The sequence below is a fragment of the Acomys minous genome, assembly GCF_964271855.1.
Source record: "Acomys minous genome assembly, chromosome: 4".
Taxonomy (NCBI): Eukaryota; Metazoa; Chordata; class Mammalia; order Rodentia; family Muridae; genus Acomys; species Acomys minous.
This window is the reverse complement of record NC_140486.1, coordinates 107113455-107132550: the sequence shown is the minus strand read 5'-3', so window position 1 is coordinate 107132550 and position 19096 is coordinate 107113455. Positions and strand designations below refer to the sequence as shown.

The 19096-nt window shown below is 39.2% G+C and overlaps 1 protein-coding gene across 1 annotated transcript in view; it reads left to right on the top strand.

Annotated features, from left to right (window-relative positions):
• The first annotated feature begins 300 nt into the window (after positions 1-300).
• CPS1 (carbamoyl-phosphate synthase 1) overlaps positions 301-19096 on the top strand; it is a 111658-nt gene continuing 92862 nt past the window's right edge. Inside the window, exons 1-2 of the mRNA XM_084778981.1 lie at positions 301-544; positions 16229-16338. Of these exons, the coding sequence (XP_084635107.1) occupies positions 419-544; positions 16229-16338 (236 nt within the window). The 5' untranslated portion in view covers positions 301-418. The remainder of the gene's footprint in view (positions 545-16228; positions 16339-19096) is intronic.

Sequence of the window (19096 nt, the reverse complement as noted above, 5' to 3'; positions counted from 1 at the left end):
TTATTAGAAAGGTACTGGGCTTTGAGGAAGGAGTACACCTAAGGCTGTTTACCACGCCTTGGTCATCTTATCCAGCTGTATAAGCAGCTCCTTTGATGCCTGGCTTGCTACAGCAGTAACATTATTTCCACAGGAGAAGGCGGCGTTTGTGGTGTTGCAATTTGTACTACTTGTCCATTGGAACATCTCAGGACATCAGCTTGGGAGGAGGGGCTAAGAAGGGGAGGGGCTAGAATGGGGAGGGGCTGCAGAGAGGACATTTAATGGCAGAATGAATGGGAAGTCAAAGATCGCTGTGCAGTCAGCCTTCAGCCTGTCTCCCACGCAGCTTTCTTCCACATTAATTACAAACCAACAGGATAACAAAAATCTCATGAGATATTTGTGATTTAATTTTAGTCACAAAGCATCTTCAAAAATGACGAGGATTTTGACAGCTTGCAAAGTGGTGAAGACACTGAAGAGTGGCTTTGGTTTTGCCAATGTGACTGCGAAGCGACAATGGGACTTTTCCAGACCTGGCATAAGGCTCCTTTCTGTGAAGGTAACACCCCTGTTTCTTGTTTCTGATGACAACGTACAGGGCACAGGTTAGCAGTGAAGCCAAGGGTCACTGACAGAACATACACCACTTCACAGACAGTTCCAGAGTGTTGTTTACTAAAAATTGCTTTACCACAGAATCCACTAGTTTTCTCTGAGTAAAATGACAGTGATCTTTACCCAATATAAAGAATAACCTCAGTGCCTATAAGCAAATAAAATTTCAGTGTGCTATTAGAAAAAAAAAAACACTTTAAAGAGTTATCATAGTCCAGTTTGTGCCTTGATTTTATTGCTAATAGTGTGAGTCAAAAGAATGGGGCAGGATCTATGTACGTAAGGTATGCCCCACACATAGCGTGCTAAGCCTTTGTTATATAATCGCCTAATTGAAAAAGATTTCTCTTTTGAAATAATAAGATTTTAAAAGCTTAGAAGGAAAAGGTCTATGAATTTAAAAAAAATTGGAAGTCATTGTACAGAAAGAAATGTACCATGTTCATGCTCTCTCTTAACCTTATCAGAGGAAAAATTTATGATCTTCATTTTTGCAGAATCAGATTTTGAGGCAAGCTGCAGCTGACAATCTGTCTGTCCAGGCATATCTATAGCTGAGGGGACAAGTCCAGAGTGGAACAGTAAATAGTTTCTCTTCTACCCCAACCTCTGGTTATGAAATCTCTGTAGGAGCCTCTACCCTTTCCTATCACGTACAAGATATTTATTCCTGGAGAAGTCTGCATTACATCATGGGAACTTGGCCAGTGAAGCTCTTCTTTACTGAATACAAAGCTTAAGGACTCACAGTAGCCTCAATATACTGCTTCTTTAGAGTAAAGAGCTATAAAAAAAAAAATAAAAGAAGAGGAAAAATCTCCTCATTAACTGTTGTGTATAAAGAGGTCAGCGCAGCATTGGGCATTCTGTTTGCACTGTGTAGGCACAGTGGGCTGATTAAAGAGTGTCCTGGTGCTTCTTAGATTCTCTTGCTTATGTTGTTTTGGTCAGGATCCCAGGGGCTTTGGTTCTGGCACCTCCCTGTGGCGACAAGCAATTTCCATAGCTTCTTATAGTTTCCAAGGGTAGGAGATGGGTAGGAAAAGAAGGAAAATTAAAGAGAAGGGGGAGATAAAAAGATAGGTGGGAGAGAAGGAAGGAAGGAAGGAAGGAAGGAGAAAGAAAAAGGAGAGAGAGAGAGAGAGAGAGAGAGAGAGAGAGAGAGAGAGAGAGACCTGTAGTTAAATCAATGCTATGTTAACAACTTGAGCCTGCCACACTGACAAATTTTTACAAAGCCTAAGAAATTAGCATTTTGGATTCACTTTGATTACAACATGGAAGCTAGCAAGGAGAGTGGATACTCTAAGCAGTCAACAAAGACACAGTAACTATTTCAAGGATGTATAGACTGGAAGTGATGATTTGGTTTTAGTTAAGTGTTTTCAGTGCCTCGAAGACAGCCACATGTCATCTTGAAGAGAAGAAACTGTAGTGACAACATTATTATCTATAGTTTAATTGCTTTATCATGTCTTAATATTGGGTCAACTGGAGCATTTTTTTTTCTTCTCACAGAAGTGCACATCTAAGGATGAGCACGTCCCTGCTAAATTCCAGAAACAGCAGTGAAGTGACTAGTTAAAACAGTGGACACAACAATGATTAGTAATCAGTTCCCCAGACCCAGAAAGCACTCCTTACAGCAAACCCCACACAACAACAGGAGCTAATTATGTAGACAGACCCTTGGGAAAGCAGTTCTAGCTCATGGCCGTAGATCTGTTTCAAGGGTCTCCCATAGTTCATAACTAAGAATGACAAATTTTCAGGAGGAATAAGCCATCATTTCAAGGTGTACAAGCCATTACTCACATATAGTCATTACTGGTCAGAATTTTGGAGGAATGCCAGGCATGAAAAATGGAAGTTCTTAAGCTTCACGGTAGTGAATTAAAATCCCACAGAGTCCAAGGAGGATATGTGTTATTATTCACTTATTTTGAAATAGTCCTCTATATATGTTTTTTGTCTTCTCTTAAAAACTTAGTTCTCTTAGATATACATCTCCAAATTAATTCTTTTAAGGTGGGCACAATACTTTAAAGCTAGTTAAAAATCATTAGAACATATTTACATAATTGTCACTGAAGGGCATGGGAGCAGTTTTTAAAGGTTAGTAACACTACAGCCAGTTACAGACAGTAAATGGATTGTGAAAGACACTCATATCTGAAAGCATTGCTTTGTAAGCCAGGTTGCTTTTCCAATGTCAGTGGAGGTCACTTTTTTCCTCTCTGTGGTGAGAGAGGGAGGTGGGTAAGCAGTGACACACTGTGCTTTTCAGTGACACTTCCTTGCCTATTTGCTTGTGGCTAATATTTACAGAGAGTGTGTTGCCACTGGACATGATTTCATTTCAGTCACAGAAAAGAAGAAAGAACTTCAAGGTGTTCCTTGTTTTAAAAGAAGTCAGTATCAAGGGTATAAATGATCAACAACCATAACATATGAAAGTTTCAGAGACCATAATCTTTTTTTCTATTAGTATTGAAAATGCCCAGTGCGCATTATTATAGGCAGCCAGTTGTAACAGTATTGTAGAAGACACTGAGACTGGGAAATAAAATAAAATATGGATTCTAGCTCTAGTTATACATTCCGTATACTTCTGACCTTGGCAATTCACACACTCTCTGAACTTAGATTTTGTCATGGGTAGTGCATAGAGAGAATGCATAATCACCATACAACACTAAGCTTATAAGACACTTTAAAATGAAAGATGGATATCTAAAAAATTATGCTCCATTATTCGTAGTAGAAAGACTTCATACAGGGTTAGATTGTGCCCTCATGTTTTCACAAGCTACAATGGCAAGATACCTGATAAGAACTCTTACACATTTATGATGATTATTTCACTTTTGCTTAAATATTAAACATACCTCTAAGAAAATGTTTCTTTTTTTAACAAATATGACCCAAGGACAAAAGGAGAGTTATGTAGTTGTTCATTATTGGACAGATCAGCACATTGTGGAAGAATATAAAAGAGGAACAGGCAAAATCAGGTGGTAATGAGTGTATGGTCTCTGACTTCAATAAGCTTGAAGGTTTTCCCCCCTGAGACAGGGTTTCTCTGTGTAGCCTTGGTTATCCCACACTTGCTTTCTAGACCAGGCTGGCCTCAGACTCACAGAGACCTGCCTGTCTGCCTCCCAAAGAGCTGGGATTAAAGGTGTGCACCACTGTGCCTGGGTGCTTGAAGATTTAAGAATTCCAAATTTACAAGTCTTAAAGATACCAAGACTGAATGGTTTTCCTTGTACTTATAAATCAGTTTGAAAATTGATTTCAATTGAGGTGTTCAATTGAAGAGGCTGAGTCCCTTGTGAATGGGAAAAGGTCCACTATCTATCACTTCTAGCATGATCCATCTACCCTTAGAAACAGGGACCTGTGCTCAATTAAGCCAGGCACTTAACATCCAACTATCCTTTCTGGTGATCTTGAGGTGACAGAGCCCTATGAAGAGTTTTGTTTTCTAAGCTCATTCTGATTCCTTCAGAGAAGCATCTTTAGCTCAGTCTGGAGGAGCTACTGCCTTTTCAGTAGGAACTGATAACCACTAAAGTCCTACAAACAGAATCATTCATTTTAGCTATAGTGTAGTTGCCTTAAGAATCATTCACGAAAAATAAAATTCATCAGTATATTGGAGTCTTTTTGTACAATATTTGGGGTTAGGATTAAGATAGGGGTAAGCTTCTCATACGTATTCAAGGTTTGCTGTTTTATTAGACCTTTACTGCATACCTGTTGGGGACGGATTTCATTCACGGTAATGCAAATTTTTCAATAAAAAGTTATGCCAGTTACTGTCTAATTACTTCAGAAGACAGGTAACTTTCTGTGTTTTTGATGCACAGTTTTTCTGCAGTTGGGAGGTGGCTTCTCTTTTACAATCCTGTGTATGTTAGTCACACGTTGTTTCTCTTTTCTCGGAGCACAGACCCTTTTGCCGTCCACTGACAGTGCTTTGACCATTTGAGCATCTTTGCATACAACCTTTGTAAAAGGTACAAGAGAGTGTAGTGAGTGAGACTCCAGGAAGCAGAATTTCTGGAATCAGGGGCCTCTCTGCTAGGATCATGGTGTGCTGTCCCCACTGCTGAGCCCTAGGTATCTCCTTCTCTTACCATAGTTCAGGTCTAGATCAGAAACTCTTAATTCTGATTAAGAAGAGTCTGAGTGTCTAGCCTGGTCTTGAGCTATGTTTCCTTAGATTCCCCCTCAAGGCTTCCTTTGCCCATGCTCCAGAAGGCCTTTTAATGGTTTATAGGTGAAACGAGGTTTAGCTGCTGTGGGATTGGGGATTGCTCCTTTGCCCTTTCGTCTCTATGAGAGTGTCTCTATATTTCTGCCTTGTGAATGCGGAGAGCTGCAGTAGGGCTGTCAGTGTCCCTTTTGCAATGAGATGAAGCTGGAACCCTCTGTCATCCTCCAGGAGGAGATGAACAGATCCCGATGTGACTAGTATTTCCTAATGTCTTTACAATGACTCGGTCTCAAAGAAGGCAACATGGGCGCCCCGTCTAACCTGCTGTGACTTTGCAGGACAGAAATCCCTAGCCTATGCTTGCTTGTTTTCATGTGCACAGACAAGTTCAAAACATGGACATACTTTTGAGTATTCTCCTTTCTTTACTGTTTTCAACTTATTAAATAGCACCTGGGAAGTTCTTAAATTTCTTAAGGAAGTTGTGGATGGTGAAACTGTCATTAGCTTATCTATAGGGTTCGTAATGGGTACAGAATTTTACTATGTTTCACCTATGCCATAGAACTAAATACCAGGCCATACAATTTATAAACATATTTTAGATCTTCCCAAATTCAGAACTATTTGTCCTCCAGCATATGCTTAGCCAGAGCATGTTAAAAACATATACTTATGAAGATTTGTAATGGAATCTTCATAAATATTATACTTTATTCATGAGAAATATAAATAGAGCAAGATTATTCATGAATCTGGCTTTTGTTCATCAATGCCCAGAACATGGGGCTGTTCTAAATTAACCTTGTGAATTTTTATTTTATCTCCGACATTAGCTTATGTTTAACCCAAACCAGAGGACTTGATGATGTAAGGCTTAATTGTCTGCTACAGTTACATTGTTTAGACATCCTGAAATGTTAAGCACTCATAAATACAGAGAAGGACATCAAATATTTGAAAGGTGGCAAATTGTGCTGTAACTATGAATTTAAATATCCATATTTTGAAAGCATAGCTCCCCAAATGAAAAGATAAGATTCATTTACCCAACACAAAACTTTGGGTTTTTCAGTTTTTACTGTACTATTTACATAATAATTATCTGAAAAAATCTGGCTTGAGGCTTCCTACTTTCCATAGTTTAGTTCAAATATGTGTTCTTAGAGGCAGATTTCTGAACTAGTAGCTATGAAACATCAGGTAAGCCAGAAATCAAATGTATTATATAGCTTGAGGCTGTGATGAAAATGAAAATAAACACGTAGGGCCTCTACTTTCTCTGATATGCAAATAGCCTACTTAGATAAATGGCTCAACAATATAGTCAGATTCCCAGAGTAAATCATTTTTATTTCTCCTACTGGCTTAAGGGGATTATTATCTTTACAATGCTTTATATCCAAATCTTTTGTGAACTGTATTGCTCAGTTAGCTTAAAGCTTTACATAGAAAACGTTTTATTTGCAAATACTAATATGTAGAGGCAAAAGCTTCATTTCTCCTCCCATTTCACAGATGTGTAAGTATCAGAATTAACAGGAACATTTTTGTTCACAGACTGAACAGAGAATGTGGTTAGAACTTTAAGCAGACCCCAATTATCAGATTTTTCTTTTTTTTTTATTAGTCCTTTTATTTTTTTATTATAATATAATTACCCAACTCTCTCTCCCATTCAGAAATGGGCCGGCCTCTCAGGGATATCAACCAAACACGGCATGTCAAGTTGCAATAAGACTAGGCATCTCCTCTTATATTAAGTCTGGATGGAAAAACCTGTAGGAAGAAAAGGGTCCCCCAAAGCAGGCAATAGCGTCTGAGACAGCCTTTGCTCTCACTGTTAGGAGTCCGACAGGAAGACCAAGGTACCTAAACAAAACATACATGTGAAGGGTCTAGGTCAGACGCCTGCGGGCACCCTAATCGTTGGTGCAGTCGCTGTGAGCCCCTATGAGTCCAGGTTAGTGGATTCTGTGGGCAGGTTCTCCTGGTGTCCTTGACCCCTCTGGCTCCTACAGTTCTTCCTCCTCCTCTTCCATAGGATCCCTTGAGCTCCGTCTAATGTCTGGCTGTGGGTGTCTGCACGAGATAGATATTTTTAACCTGACATTTGGTTATGTCCTGGAGCTGCAGCTGTTGAAGGCATCACTAGACTCTGCCGAATCAGTTTCATCACTGAGATTGTATTGTTTATGTCAGAGCCCATATCTATCTGAGTTTTATCCCATTGAAGTTTCCTTTCTTGTATTTTGTTGCACTTTCAGAAGGGGCTTAGATCCAAGAGTCGATAAAGATACCCGCTCTACACGGTGTCACAAAGTATACAAATAGGATGTTTCAGGACAATGCTGGTTAGATATTTCTCTTCCCCTTCAATGAAATCATTGCTGTGTGGCTTTAACAGTAAGTGCTGCTTTTCAGTTTTTCCTCATCTGATGTGCTCTCATATACAAAAATCCAAGGCTATTTTCGAATACAAGATTCATTCCACTCGTTTCCTGAGTCTTGAAATAAAGGATTCAAAACACCAACAAACACACAAAATACCTGATTCAAAGTAATCAAATCATCCAAGTCAATAGAATGGGACTGGGATGTAGGACCTTGAATGAGCATCAATGGATGATTACAAACAACATTATAGTGAATGCAAAGAAATTCCCAGCAGTAATAAACATGAGGCTGATATGAAATTTTATAGGCTAATTATAAATTCTGTTTCAATTTCGAATACACTTCCTAGGTCTAAACTCTCTAAGGTAGCTTAGTATAGCCCCAGGGACACCCTTGAAGAGCTTCTTGAAGGGGAATTTAGCTGTGTGACTTCCATTATTAGTTGCCACATTGTTCTTACTCTGGAAAATTATTTGAAGCATTGACTCTTTTAAGTGTGATCTCAAACTGAGAGTCTTAAACAGGAAAGAACTCTGGCCATTTGTAGCGCTCTAAAGGCAATCAGTCACCTCACGCAAAAAATGAAAATTACACCTGTAAATGCAGCTTTAAAATTAATTTTAATTTTGATAGCAAATTAAAAGACTTAAAGAGAGGTGTGGTTTGGGAGTAGGGTGATAATATTTCCATAATCGTGTTTTAGAAAATGTCATAATGAAGTTAAAATATTTTATGATGTGGTAGAACCACAATCCTGAGATTCATATAGGCAAACCAAAAAATCACACCAAAATTTTATTGGAGTTACCTGCTACAGATAAATCATTTGTACAAACTTGTGTTTTTGCAAAACTTACTTCTAATTGGTGAAAGGTTTCCAAATTTCACAATATTAAAGGACACATTATTAGGCTTAGTTGAGAATGTTTATCCTAAAGGTAATGTAAGAATAACATTACATAGATATTGAAATAATACAGTTTAATAGAGAGGGGTATTACATAAAGCAGAGGATTAAAATGATGTAAAGTTTTAAATGTTGTGTGTAGAAAAACATCTATAACTTCCTGGACAGTCCTATAAAAGGTTGTAGTTAAACCTAGTGTTTAGAATTACTAGGTCATAGAGAATTCTGTATTTTTTTTCTTTAGCCTTTAAATTCACATCAAGTAACAACAGAATCATGAAAATTATCTCTGTGTGTGGCATATAAATTTTAAGGAGTGGCACACTCCACTTGTGCTTAGTGATATAAACAAAACAGATGCCTGCATATTACCTCCACTCTTTTTATTATTATTATTATTATTATTATTATTATTATTATTATTATTATTACTACTACTATTACTTTTCTTCTCCTTTTTGTATTGGAAGATCAAATCTCTCTCTATTGTCCAGGCTGGTCTTAAACTCATCATCCTCTGGCATCTGTCTCTCAGAATCTATGATTTTATGTGTGCATCACCACATACGGCTGCATGCTGATTGTGCCCAGCTGTGTGTCCACACTTAACTATAGGGCAACTTGGGAGTTAAATGAGCTTGGATGGGTCAATGATAAAATGCCTCTTGGGAGTTAGGATCACTTGGGAAGGCACTGGGGTAATACAGGAAGGCTGATGTTGACTTGGAATTGCTTCAAGTTTCCAGTACTAGCATTGTCAGAGACGTACTGGTAGACAGTTTAGACCAGACCGTAGTCAACTCAACTGGAAGTGGAGACCTGTCAGTTTCCCTCACCGAGCCTGCTCCTTGGTCCCCTGCCTGGCTCAGTCCCCAGATATAAAAATCTTCAGGAAGGTTATGAGTTTCTGACAGCCAGATGTGATCTCCTTGCATGGTTTCTCACAGCAGGGCAACAAATCCTTACTGGAAGAAAGGAGGAATGGAAACAAATCTGATGTAGCTTGGTATCTGTGGGCCTAGCTGTCCTCAGAACTTGAAAACTCAGTGTCTGCAGTCAGTGTGACCTGATCTCAAAACCTGCTAGATCTTCTGAGACTACAGAATGAAATCAAAGACTGGACACTGCACTCTGGCAGTTTATGATTCATAAGCAGGCAATTCTTAATTAATTCTGGTCTCCTGGGTTGGCTTATTCACAGGAATTTTGAACTAAAGTTTCTTATAAATAGATTAGACTTTATGATACAATTGCTTTTAATCTCTTCTTAAAAAACTTTGAAGTCTAAGTAAGACTGACTGGACTTAAAAAAAAATAATAAAAAATTCCCACTGCTCCTCCAATTACCTGTGTGATGATCTCTGTTCCTATAAAGTTCTGTCAACTCAAGTGTAAAATGGAAATTTTAATGTTACTGACCACATTGTTTTTCTGTGTGGAAAAGATGAGGAAATCTATCAGTAGCTGTAGACACGCTGCCTTGCACATTCGTGTTAACCTCCACTATGCCACACACTGCCTTGCACATTTGTGTTAATCTCCACTATGTGACACACTGCCTTGCACATTCGTGTTAACCTCCACTATGTGACACACTGCCTTGCACATTCGTGTTAATCTCCACTATGCGACACACTGCCTTGCATATTCATGTTAACCTCCACTATGTAACACACTGCCTTGCATATTCATGTTAACCTCCACTATGTGACACACTGCCTTGCATATTCGTGTTAACCTCCACTATGTAACACACTGCCTTGCACATTCGTGTTAACCTCCACTATGCCACACACTGCCTTGCACATTCGTGTTAACTACCACTATGCCACACACTGCCTTGCACATTCGTGTTAATCTCCACTATGTGACACACTGCCTTGCACATTCGTGTTAACCTCCACTATGTGACACACTGCCTTGCATATTCGTGTTAACCTCCACTATGTAACACACTGCCTTGCACATTCGTGTTAACCTCCACTATGTGACACACTGCCTTGCACATTCGTGTTAACCTCCACTATGCCACACACTGCCTTGCACATTCGTGTTAACCTCCACTATGTGACACACTGCCTTGCACATTCGTGTTAACCTCCACTATGCCACACACTGCCTTGCACATTTGTGTTAACCTCCACTATGCCACACACTGCCTTGCACATTCGTGTTAACCTCCACTATGCCACACACTGCCTTGCACATTCGTGTTAACTACCACTATGCCACACACTGCCTTGCACATTCGTGTTAACTACTACTATGCAGAGGCTGCCTTAGGAGGGATCAGGGTGGAGCTCTGAGTGACACAAAATGCTCTCCTACACTATTGTTCCAACAGGGCTTCATGACTCTGTGAATTTAGGTATTGTTTCCTGAACAGAAGACACTTCTTTTTAATTCTAAATAGTCAATTTGTTTGTGCAACTGCACTTAGACTCCAGTTAACATAGGCATTCAGCAGGTTTATGTCATACTAGTTTCTCATTTAAGGCAGTGTGAAAGGCACCTTTAAAAGACACACTTAAGAAATGGTAATCCCTCACTTTCCCAACTGATAAGAGGCACCTTACTAAATGGAATCACACTAGAGTTACAGTGTTGGGTTAGGCTTGAGTTTTTGTGTTCTAAAAGTCACTAGGAAGTGGAAAGCATACCTTTAACAACTATAACACACAGACACAGATAAATACACATGTACCTCTACACACTATATCCACATACACACCATGTACCTATACATACTATATACATGTAGACACACACACATGTATCCCTATACAGTATATACACATAGACAAATACACATGTACCCCTACTATATGCATATAGGTGCACACACACACACACACACACACACGTAGGCTTTACTCTTTTACAAACCTACAGTCTGTTTCACATCCCACACTTGGGACCAAAATGAAAACATGTTTATAACCACTACACAGTATACCCCATAGACACATACACATGAAGGCAATAGATGTTAATTCTGACTCATGCAATCACTGAAGGCACAGCCTATACACTAGGAAAGACAGCCAGGATGTAAGTAGGAAACAAGCAAGGCATTTACCCATGAAGGACTGAAAGAGTAGGAACTGAGGTATTCCATGTGGAAAATGATCTAAGGAATGGAACTTATATGCTAACTGATTAACTTGAGCACTAGTGCCACTTGATCAATATTTAAGAAAGCCTTGACTGTACTGCATAGGGTAGGTAGGAGAAGTGAGATGGTGGAGGGAGACTGAGCAATGGGACAAAACAGAAAATGAAAGGCTTTTCTTTTGGGTAGCAGTACAATTTTATGCAATATAAAGTTAAATAAAGAAGCAAGTGGGTGACTTTTGTTAGTTTTTGTTGTTGTTGTTGTTATTAATTTTAGATACAGCAATAGAGCTACTATTAATTGGTGTGCTATGTAAGTAACTTTATTATTGCGCCGTAGGACCAGATGGCTCCTCCTGAGATGTTATGAAAAGATGATGAAGTCAGAGACTGTAACTCTAAGATGTTTAATATCTTTGAGTTTGAAAGGCATTGGGTCTTTACCTTTCAAAGGATAGTTCAGTCAACAATTAGACAAAGGAAGTAAGAATATAAAATGCTAGCATCAGACAAGGTATCCCATGAAAAATTACAAGATTTTCAGTACTAAAATAGATGAGCTAGACTGGGCGGTGGTGGCGCATGCCTTTAATCCCAGAACTTGGGAGGCAGAGGCAGGCAAGATCGCTGTGAGTTCGAGGCCAGCCTGGTCTACAAAGTGAGTCCAGGACAGCCAAGGCTACACAGAGAAACCCTGTCTCGAAAAAAAAAAAAAAAGATGAGCTGGGGGAACATTGGTAAATGAATCAGATGTCACATTTTGGTCAAACCAAGCTTACTTCCTAGCAAGATAAGACAAGACAGCAAACAAATCATTATATGGGCTTTTGGAAAGCAAAGAAAATTAAAACTACTGGCCAAGGACATGAAGTACTAAGAGGCAGGTTGTAGTTTTTAAAGACAGGGATCAAGGAAGACCTGCTACAGAAAGGTGACATTTGGACAAAGACTTGAAGAACTTTTCAAATTGGAGACTTGAAATGCCAAATTGGTTAAACATTTCCTTATTGAAAGTTTTATCCATTTTAGTCTCAAGCATGTGGAAGAAAACATGAATTCTTTTATTAAAGAAAAATTCCCCATAGAAAAGGATGCTGTTTTATGTATCTTTGTATTTCCAGGCACTTCAGTCACAGTCCTGATCCTGTGTTTCTCAAGGTTGTCTCTGTTTTACAATTCAGGAAGGTGTCTAGCTCTTTCACTATATGGAGAGTCTGGGGATACACACTATGGATCTCCAGAGCACAAATACTTAGCGTGTGGGAAAGGCTCAGTGATGTTTGTGACTAGACTGTCTTAATCATCTTATCGGCATGTATATTTTTATTAAGCACAAAGGGACCATGTAATTAAAAAGGTCCTTGATTTCTCCTAACCTTTCATGACATTCTACAAGTATATACACACATCCCTTAATTAAGACTTTCTCCACATTTCCAGCTTTCAGGGGACTCCCGTGCTCTGTCAATAGGCATTTAAATTATAATGTAATAAATAGAAATCTAATTACTAGGCCATGCATCTGTTTGGCTGGAGGGAGGCATCAAAAAATATCTTAACGATGGCAAAAGGTGAATTCTTATGGAGTCTCTGGAAGGAAACTGCATGCAGGGGACTGTTAGCCAGGCGAGAGGCCTCTAAATAACAGCTCCTCGCTCAGAGTTCTTCCATCAATTCATAGATAAGTCAATTGGCACTCCCCATTTCAGTCATTGGAGGCTAGTATAGTTAAGAGGAATATAAAGTGTGCTACAGGCAATAAACAGAAGTCTTGTAACAATGTAATGTGTAGTGGGAAAGAGAATTGGATGATCCATAAAAACTGCCAAAAAGAACAAAAAAATATAATTAAGGGAGCAAAAGACATATTGGACACATTCTCAGGGACTATTTCAGACAGCAGTAAATGCCTCTTCAAATCTATCTTAGAAAAAAGGAAAGCAGAGCAGGAAACCAGTTCTGTGGAAAAAAAAAAAAGAAAAAGCAAATAGAATTGTAGGAGAAGGCAATAGGAATTGGATTTGCTAATGTGGAATTTTGCCTTTTAAAAATGTTTAAGTGACAGCCAGGCGTGGTGGCACACGCCTTTAATCCCAGCACTCGGGAGGCAGAGGCAGGCGGATCGCTGTGAGTTTGAGGCCAGCCTGGTCTACAAAGTGAGTCCTGGACAGCCAAGGCTACACAGAGAAACCCTGTCTCGAAAAAACCAAAAAAAAAAAAAAAAAAAAAAAAAAAAAAAAAAAGTTTAAGTGTCACCTAAGCCAAAGATCAGACAATAATCGGAAACCCTTAGTTAGGAAAGAGTAGGCCAGAGGATGGAAGAAGAAAACCTCAACAAAGGTGACAGTTTAGCAAGACAGACAAGCTCAGAATAAGGCTGATAAATTGGTACGGATAATACCCGAATTTGGAGCTCACAGCCACGCTTGCTTAAGCACAATTATTTTAAGCTACATACTATTTACGAACACACCCCCTTTCTCCCGTTTTGTGAAGGCATGCCAGTTACACATGACTTCCTTGACAACAGAAAATAACATTTCTAGTGGAAAACGTTTCGTGACAGTGAATTTCATTACTTGGACCAAAGAGTTTCATTTAGCGACACACGTCCGTTATCTGGGGGAGTTTTGCCGATAAACACACCCCTGTTGAGACCCATCTCTGTGAGATGTTTTCTACCAATCTTTGGAAATACACTAAGCGCGATCGCTCCTTACTTCCTAAAACCATCCCGCTCTGTCTTGAATTATAATTACACAAAAGTAACTGAGAAATCAAAACAAATTATAGGACAATGATACTGCGGTCTCAGATGTGACAGGCAGAGCAGAATTTCCAGGTACAGAGTGCAATGCAGATGTGCACTGAGCTTAATCCGTGACAGAGACATCTCATCACCATTGATATTGGATGATGCCAATCATTGCCATGGCTCTGTGATGGGAAATTCCCAAACTTTGCTTAACGCAGTGCCTGGAAAGACAAAGTATAACTAATTGAAGGCGCCATCAAGTTCGTGACCCCCACCCCTCGCTTTCACAAACATTTCCACACACAAACATCTTTCCAATGAGAGGTAACACAGCTTCTCCCATCTTTCTCAGGAAAGCAAACTTGAAACCCACTTGTATTTCTAATTTTAAACAAGATAAATATATTACCCATTTAAAAGAATGTAATTTTTAATAGGAAACACTCAAATAGTTCAGTGTATAAGTATACTGTATATACACATTCATACATAATTGAGATTTAGGAACATAGTATTTGATGAAAGGCAATCAAAACACCATTTTACACGCAAGAAAAATCATTCTAGTGGTAAGAGATTTGATTATTTTGGATCTAAAGGAAGCGTCCTATCTCTTCAAACATTCTTATTGAAAAACAATAGGCTTCTGGATTTTAACACTTGAAAAGCTGAGTGTGCCACCAAGCTAGAGGAAGATAGAGACAAAGCCTTTTAATATCATTTATTAAATTGGAATTAAAATGGTATATAATAGTGTCTGTGTGTATGTGAGTGTGTGTGTATGTATATATGTGTGTATATATGTATGTATATGTGTGTGTGAGTGTGTGTATGTATATATGTATGCATGTGAGTGTGTGTATGTATGTATGTGTGTGTATATGTATGTATGTGTATGTATGTATCTGTGTTTATGTATGAATGTATGTATGTGTGTGTGTGTAGTGGGACAGCGAGGGACAGAGGGATTAGACACCATGGCCCCAGCCCTAAAATTGAGAAGGGACAGAAAGTAGAGAATTGGTGCATTTCTCCCTCTAAAGACTTCACTTAACTTTACAGAAAGGCTAGTCTTTCTTCAACAAGCTCAGTCATGGCCAAACTGGTTTAATGTATCCTCATGTCTATTTCTCTGACTTATAATTATTTGAGGCAAAATTCAGATATATTATGACTTAGTGTCTCAGTATGTAGTTGTTAAGATACAGAACCTTAAAAATTAACCTAATGTAATCATTACTTTTAACAGATTATATCTAGTATCATCAAGTACCAATTTGTCATTCTGATTTCCTTAGTTTTATGGAGTTTTTTTTTATGACCACATAATACAATGAGCTACGGTGTCTCCTAGATTCTGCCCCCTGAGCTATGGTTTCATGCATTTCCCCCCCTCTCTCTCTTGACCTGTATGGAAATTGAGATTTAAATTGTTTCAACAATAGAATTATAGTATTTATGAAGAGTGGATGATGTTTGCTTGTTTCTTAGATATGCTTGTTCCTTCTTTTAGCCAAGAATTTTATAGAAGCTAGTTCAAAGATTAAGACAGCAAAGTAATAGAATTCAGAGTCGCCATAGCCAAAAGCAAGAATCAGACATGGATATAATTAACTCCAATAAAAAGCAAAATAAAATAGTGCTTTTAAAGCGTTCCACAGTGCTTGCTGTTGTATTAATATTAGCAGCCCCAGCTTCTCCACAACCATGACATGGTATGGAGAGGGCAGCCCTGGGGACAACTCCATCAGCCTCCAGAACTCTGTGGAACCACAATTTAATAGGTAATCTTGAGGATCCCTTCTAGCGCTAACCCTCTGAGTGCACACGAGCTGTGCAGTATAATTCATGATGCCCTTGTGAGCTCACGGATATTCCTTAAAGGTATACTTGGGCAAAGCTAGAGAATATTGAGGAGGGAAAACTCCCCACGGTAGCTTTTCAGCTAACTCGAAGTACTTCTGGCTTGTCAACAACTCTCCAAGTAGACGTAGACTAGGCAACGCGTTGACAAGCTTCATTCCTCTCCCAAGCAAAACAACCCCCAAAATACCACACAACTGGAGAAAAAAACTGCAGGTGACTCAGAAACAACTCCATGCCTGGGTGGGACGGTCTCCGTAAATCTGCTGTAGGTTTATTTGTGCTTGGATATTTTATCTTCAGATTTTTTTTCTCTGTGAGTCTGGTGTTTTGTGGTTTGCTCCTAAGACTCATACAACTACTTCTCTAGGCACGGACAGCGCACATTGTCCTGGAAGATGGAACTAAGATGAAAGGCTACTCCTTTGGCCACCCGTCCTCGGTTGCTGGCGAAGTGGTTTTTAATACTGGCTTAGGAGGGTAAGTACGCTTCTGTCAAGATGCTTCCCCCCCCCCCCTTGTGTAGAACAATACTTGGGTAATGTAACTCACAGCAAAAGGCTGAAATCACCACATCACCTGATTTCATGTTGTAGTTACATGGGGGCTTTGTGCATGGCCTTCTGCAGCCATCTTGGACAGTTGGGTATAGATATATACTTTCTGTCTCTGCCAGAGGACCCTTAAACAAAACAAAGGAAAGCCAATCCTAGAAATGTGTGTTGCGGAAACATCAATTAGGGGAGAAAATGTTGATCTGGTGAAGGTGAAACTTGGAGTAGAGGAAAGGAGAAGCATCACAATACAGAACCACAAAGTCAATGAAGTTCAGCCCCAACCCTGCACACTTAACAAGAAACACTTGAACACTTTGTATAATTATGCTTTGTATGAAAGAGATGAACTAATAATATAAACTCAAGACAAACAAGTAGCTTAAAAGGCACACAATCTAATATTCCCTTAAAGATGTATGCTTATTATTTAATCGTGTGTGTGTGTGTGTGTGTGTGTGTGTGTGTGTGTGTGCGCACGCGTGTGTGCATGTGTGCATGAAAGTGCACATGGTAAAAAGAGGCAACGGATCTTTCTGGAGATGGAGCTCCAGGCAATTTTGAGTCGCTTAACATGGGTGCTGGGAACTTAGGTTTTCTAAGTGGAAAACTTAGGTTTTTCTACCAGAGCAATAAGAAGAGCTCCTGACCCAGAGCCATTATTTGAGCCTCATACCTGATATTCTTAATAGTTATCAGTTTTGACACAAGTTAGCATGTAAGATTTTCTGACTACCGGGTGACAATGAATGTGAGAAATGTTGTATAACCCGGATGGTTGCTCTTACCTAGACAACAAACATTTGTCTATCTGGGGACCAGGAAGCTAGATTTCTGGTCTCAGGAGACAATAGAGATAAAATAATAGGATATTGAGACATTACCTAAACTTTGGGAGTTTCAGTGGTCCTATTTAAAAAGTAAGGGGGCTAGATTACATAGTAATCGATGGGTGGAGGCTTAAACCACATGTATCTTAGGAAAAATATGACTTGATTATTTTAAGAGGTTTCTGTTAGAGACTCAGGCAGCTAACCTTCTAGGAAGTGTTTGATGAACACTTCAGGGAAGTTCACATTAGCCTTGAAAGGAGGAAGGAGCATTGGGTTAACTGATACGGAGTGTATTGATAGATCGAGCCTGTCCTTATGTTATTGATGCGCATCCTCCCTGGATCCTCACCTCTCCGTGTAACATGAAGAATATTAGGTGGTTTTTAAATCAGCCCCAGTGGTGAGAACATTAAATTACAGTGTATAAAACCTGTTTGCAAAGTTTTGCTTCGCCAGGCAATTATTTAAGCTTTTCGACAGCACTAATTACTAGCTGTGTTAATATACCTGCCAACAAACAACTGTTTAATATAGATCAGAATGATGGAGGGCACTAGAGTTTTCTTCTCGGTGATAGATTATGGGTAATAAATCTTGTCACATCACAAAAGTCAAACAGGACCTGATGGATTAATTTGTTTCCAACACTGCAGCTCACACCACATTTATGAACTCCCTGGAGAGTACCATAAGCCCGTGTTTAAGGGGAAGGCCAGGTTCTTTAAAGAAAGAAAGAAACCAAGGGAGATAAAAATAATTTAGAGCCTCTTTTGATGTTGAAAGGCATTCGTACTTTGGGGTAGTCCGCAGACCTTATGTTTTATTGAGATATGTAGGTTTCACCCGATGTCTGGCTCACTCAGTAAGGTGGTTGATAGTTAATTTTTTTTTCCGTCTGCAAGAAAACACATTTGTATTGTGTGGAAGCCTTGGTTAAAAAACTATCAGTTGTTGACAGGTGAGAGGCATCTGAGAAATAAGCTGATGGAGGCTGTGAGCACTTGCACACCCTGAGGATGGTGGAACCGGAAGACAAAGTGTTCTGTTGACAAAGTTAGTTCTGCTAGGGCTTAGTTTGGATGGGGTTGAGGAATTTATGTTGACTGCTCTCCGAGCTGTATTGGATTGGTTTCAAGGTTGTCGATTCTGTCCGGCTCAGCAGCTAAATTCACTTTCAGTAGTAATCCAGAAGAAAGATTTGGTTTAATTCTGTCTGCAGGAAGACAGAATGCAAGGGGGCAGAAAAAGAGAAAGCAGTTATAGTGTCTTCAAGTGCGTGGAGTTAAGTGTTGCTAGTTCCTAGTGTTTATGGGGAAATGTTCCCCTCCCCACAGAATGTTTTACACATACACACACACACACACACACACACACACACACACACACACACGCATGCACGCACGTGCGCATGCAAGCACAAACACATGCATATGCACACACACATGCACAAATGCATATACACACATGCACGCACACATACCTCTCCAACTTTAAAATTCTGCATTCCTTTCCAATTCCATTTCTAGCACTTTAAAGTAGTTATTTGGAATTTTAATTTTGAAGTGCAGTAATGGTGCCAGTAAGCAGTATTTTTCTGGGTTTACAATAGCTATCAGGACATATGCTTCATTTTGTATGCTCAAACTAAATAATTTTAAAAATCAATGTTCTTGGGTTATTCTTTCATGTACATTGACAGTTTAATTCATTACTGAATGTGTATATTCACTCATGATGTTATTACCGAGTTATCCTTTGGTGTCCTAATGTATACTGAAAAAGTATTTTCAACTTTTTGATGGTTATTATGTTTGTGAAACTTTCAGCCCTCGACAATAAGTATAACTTTTC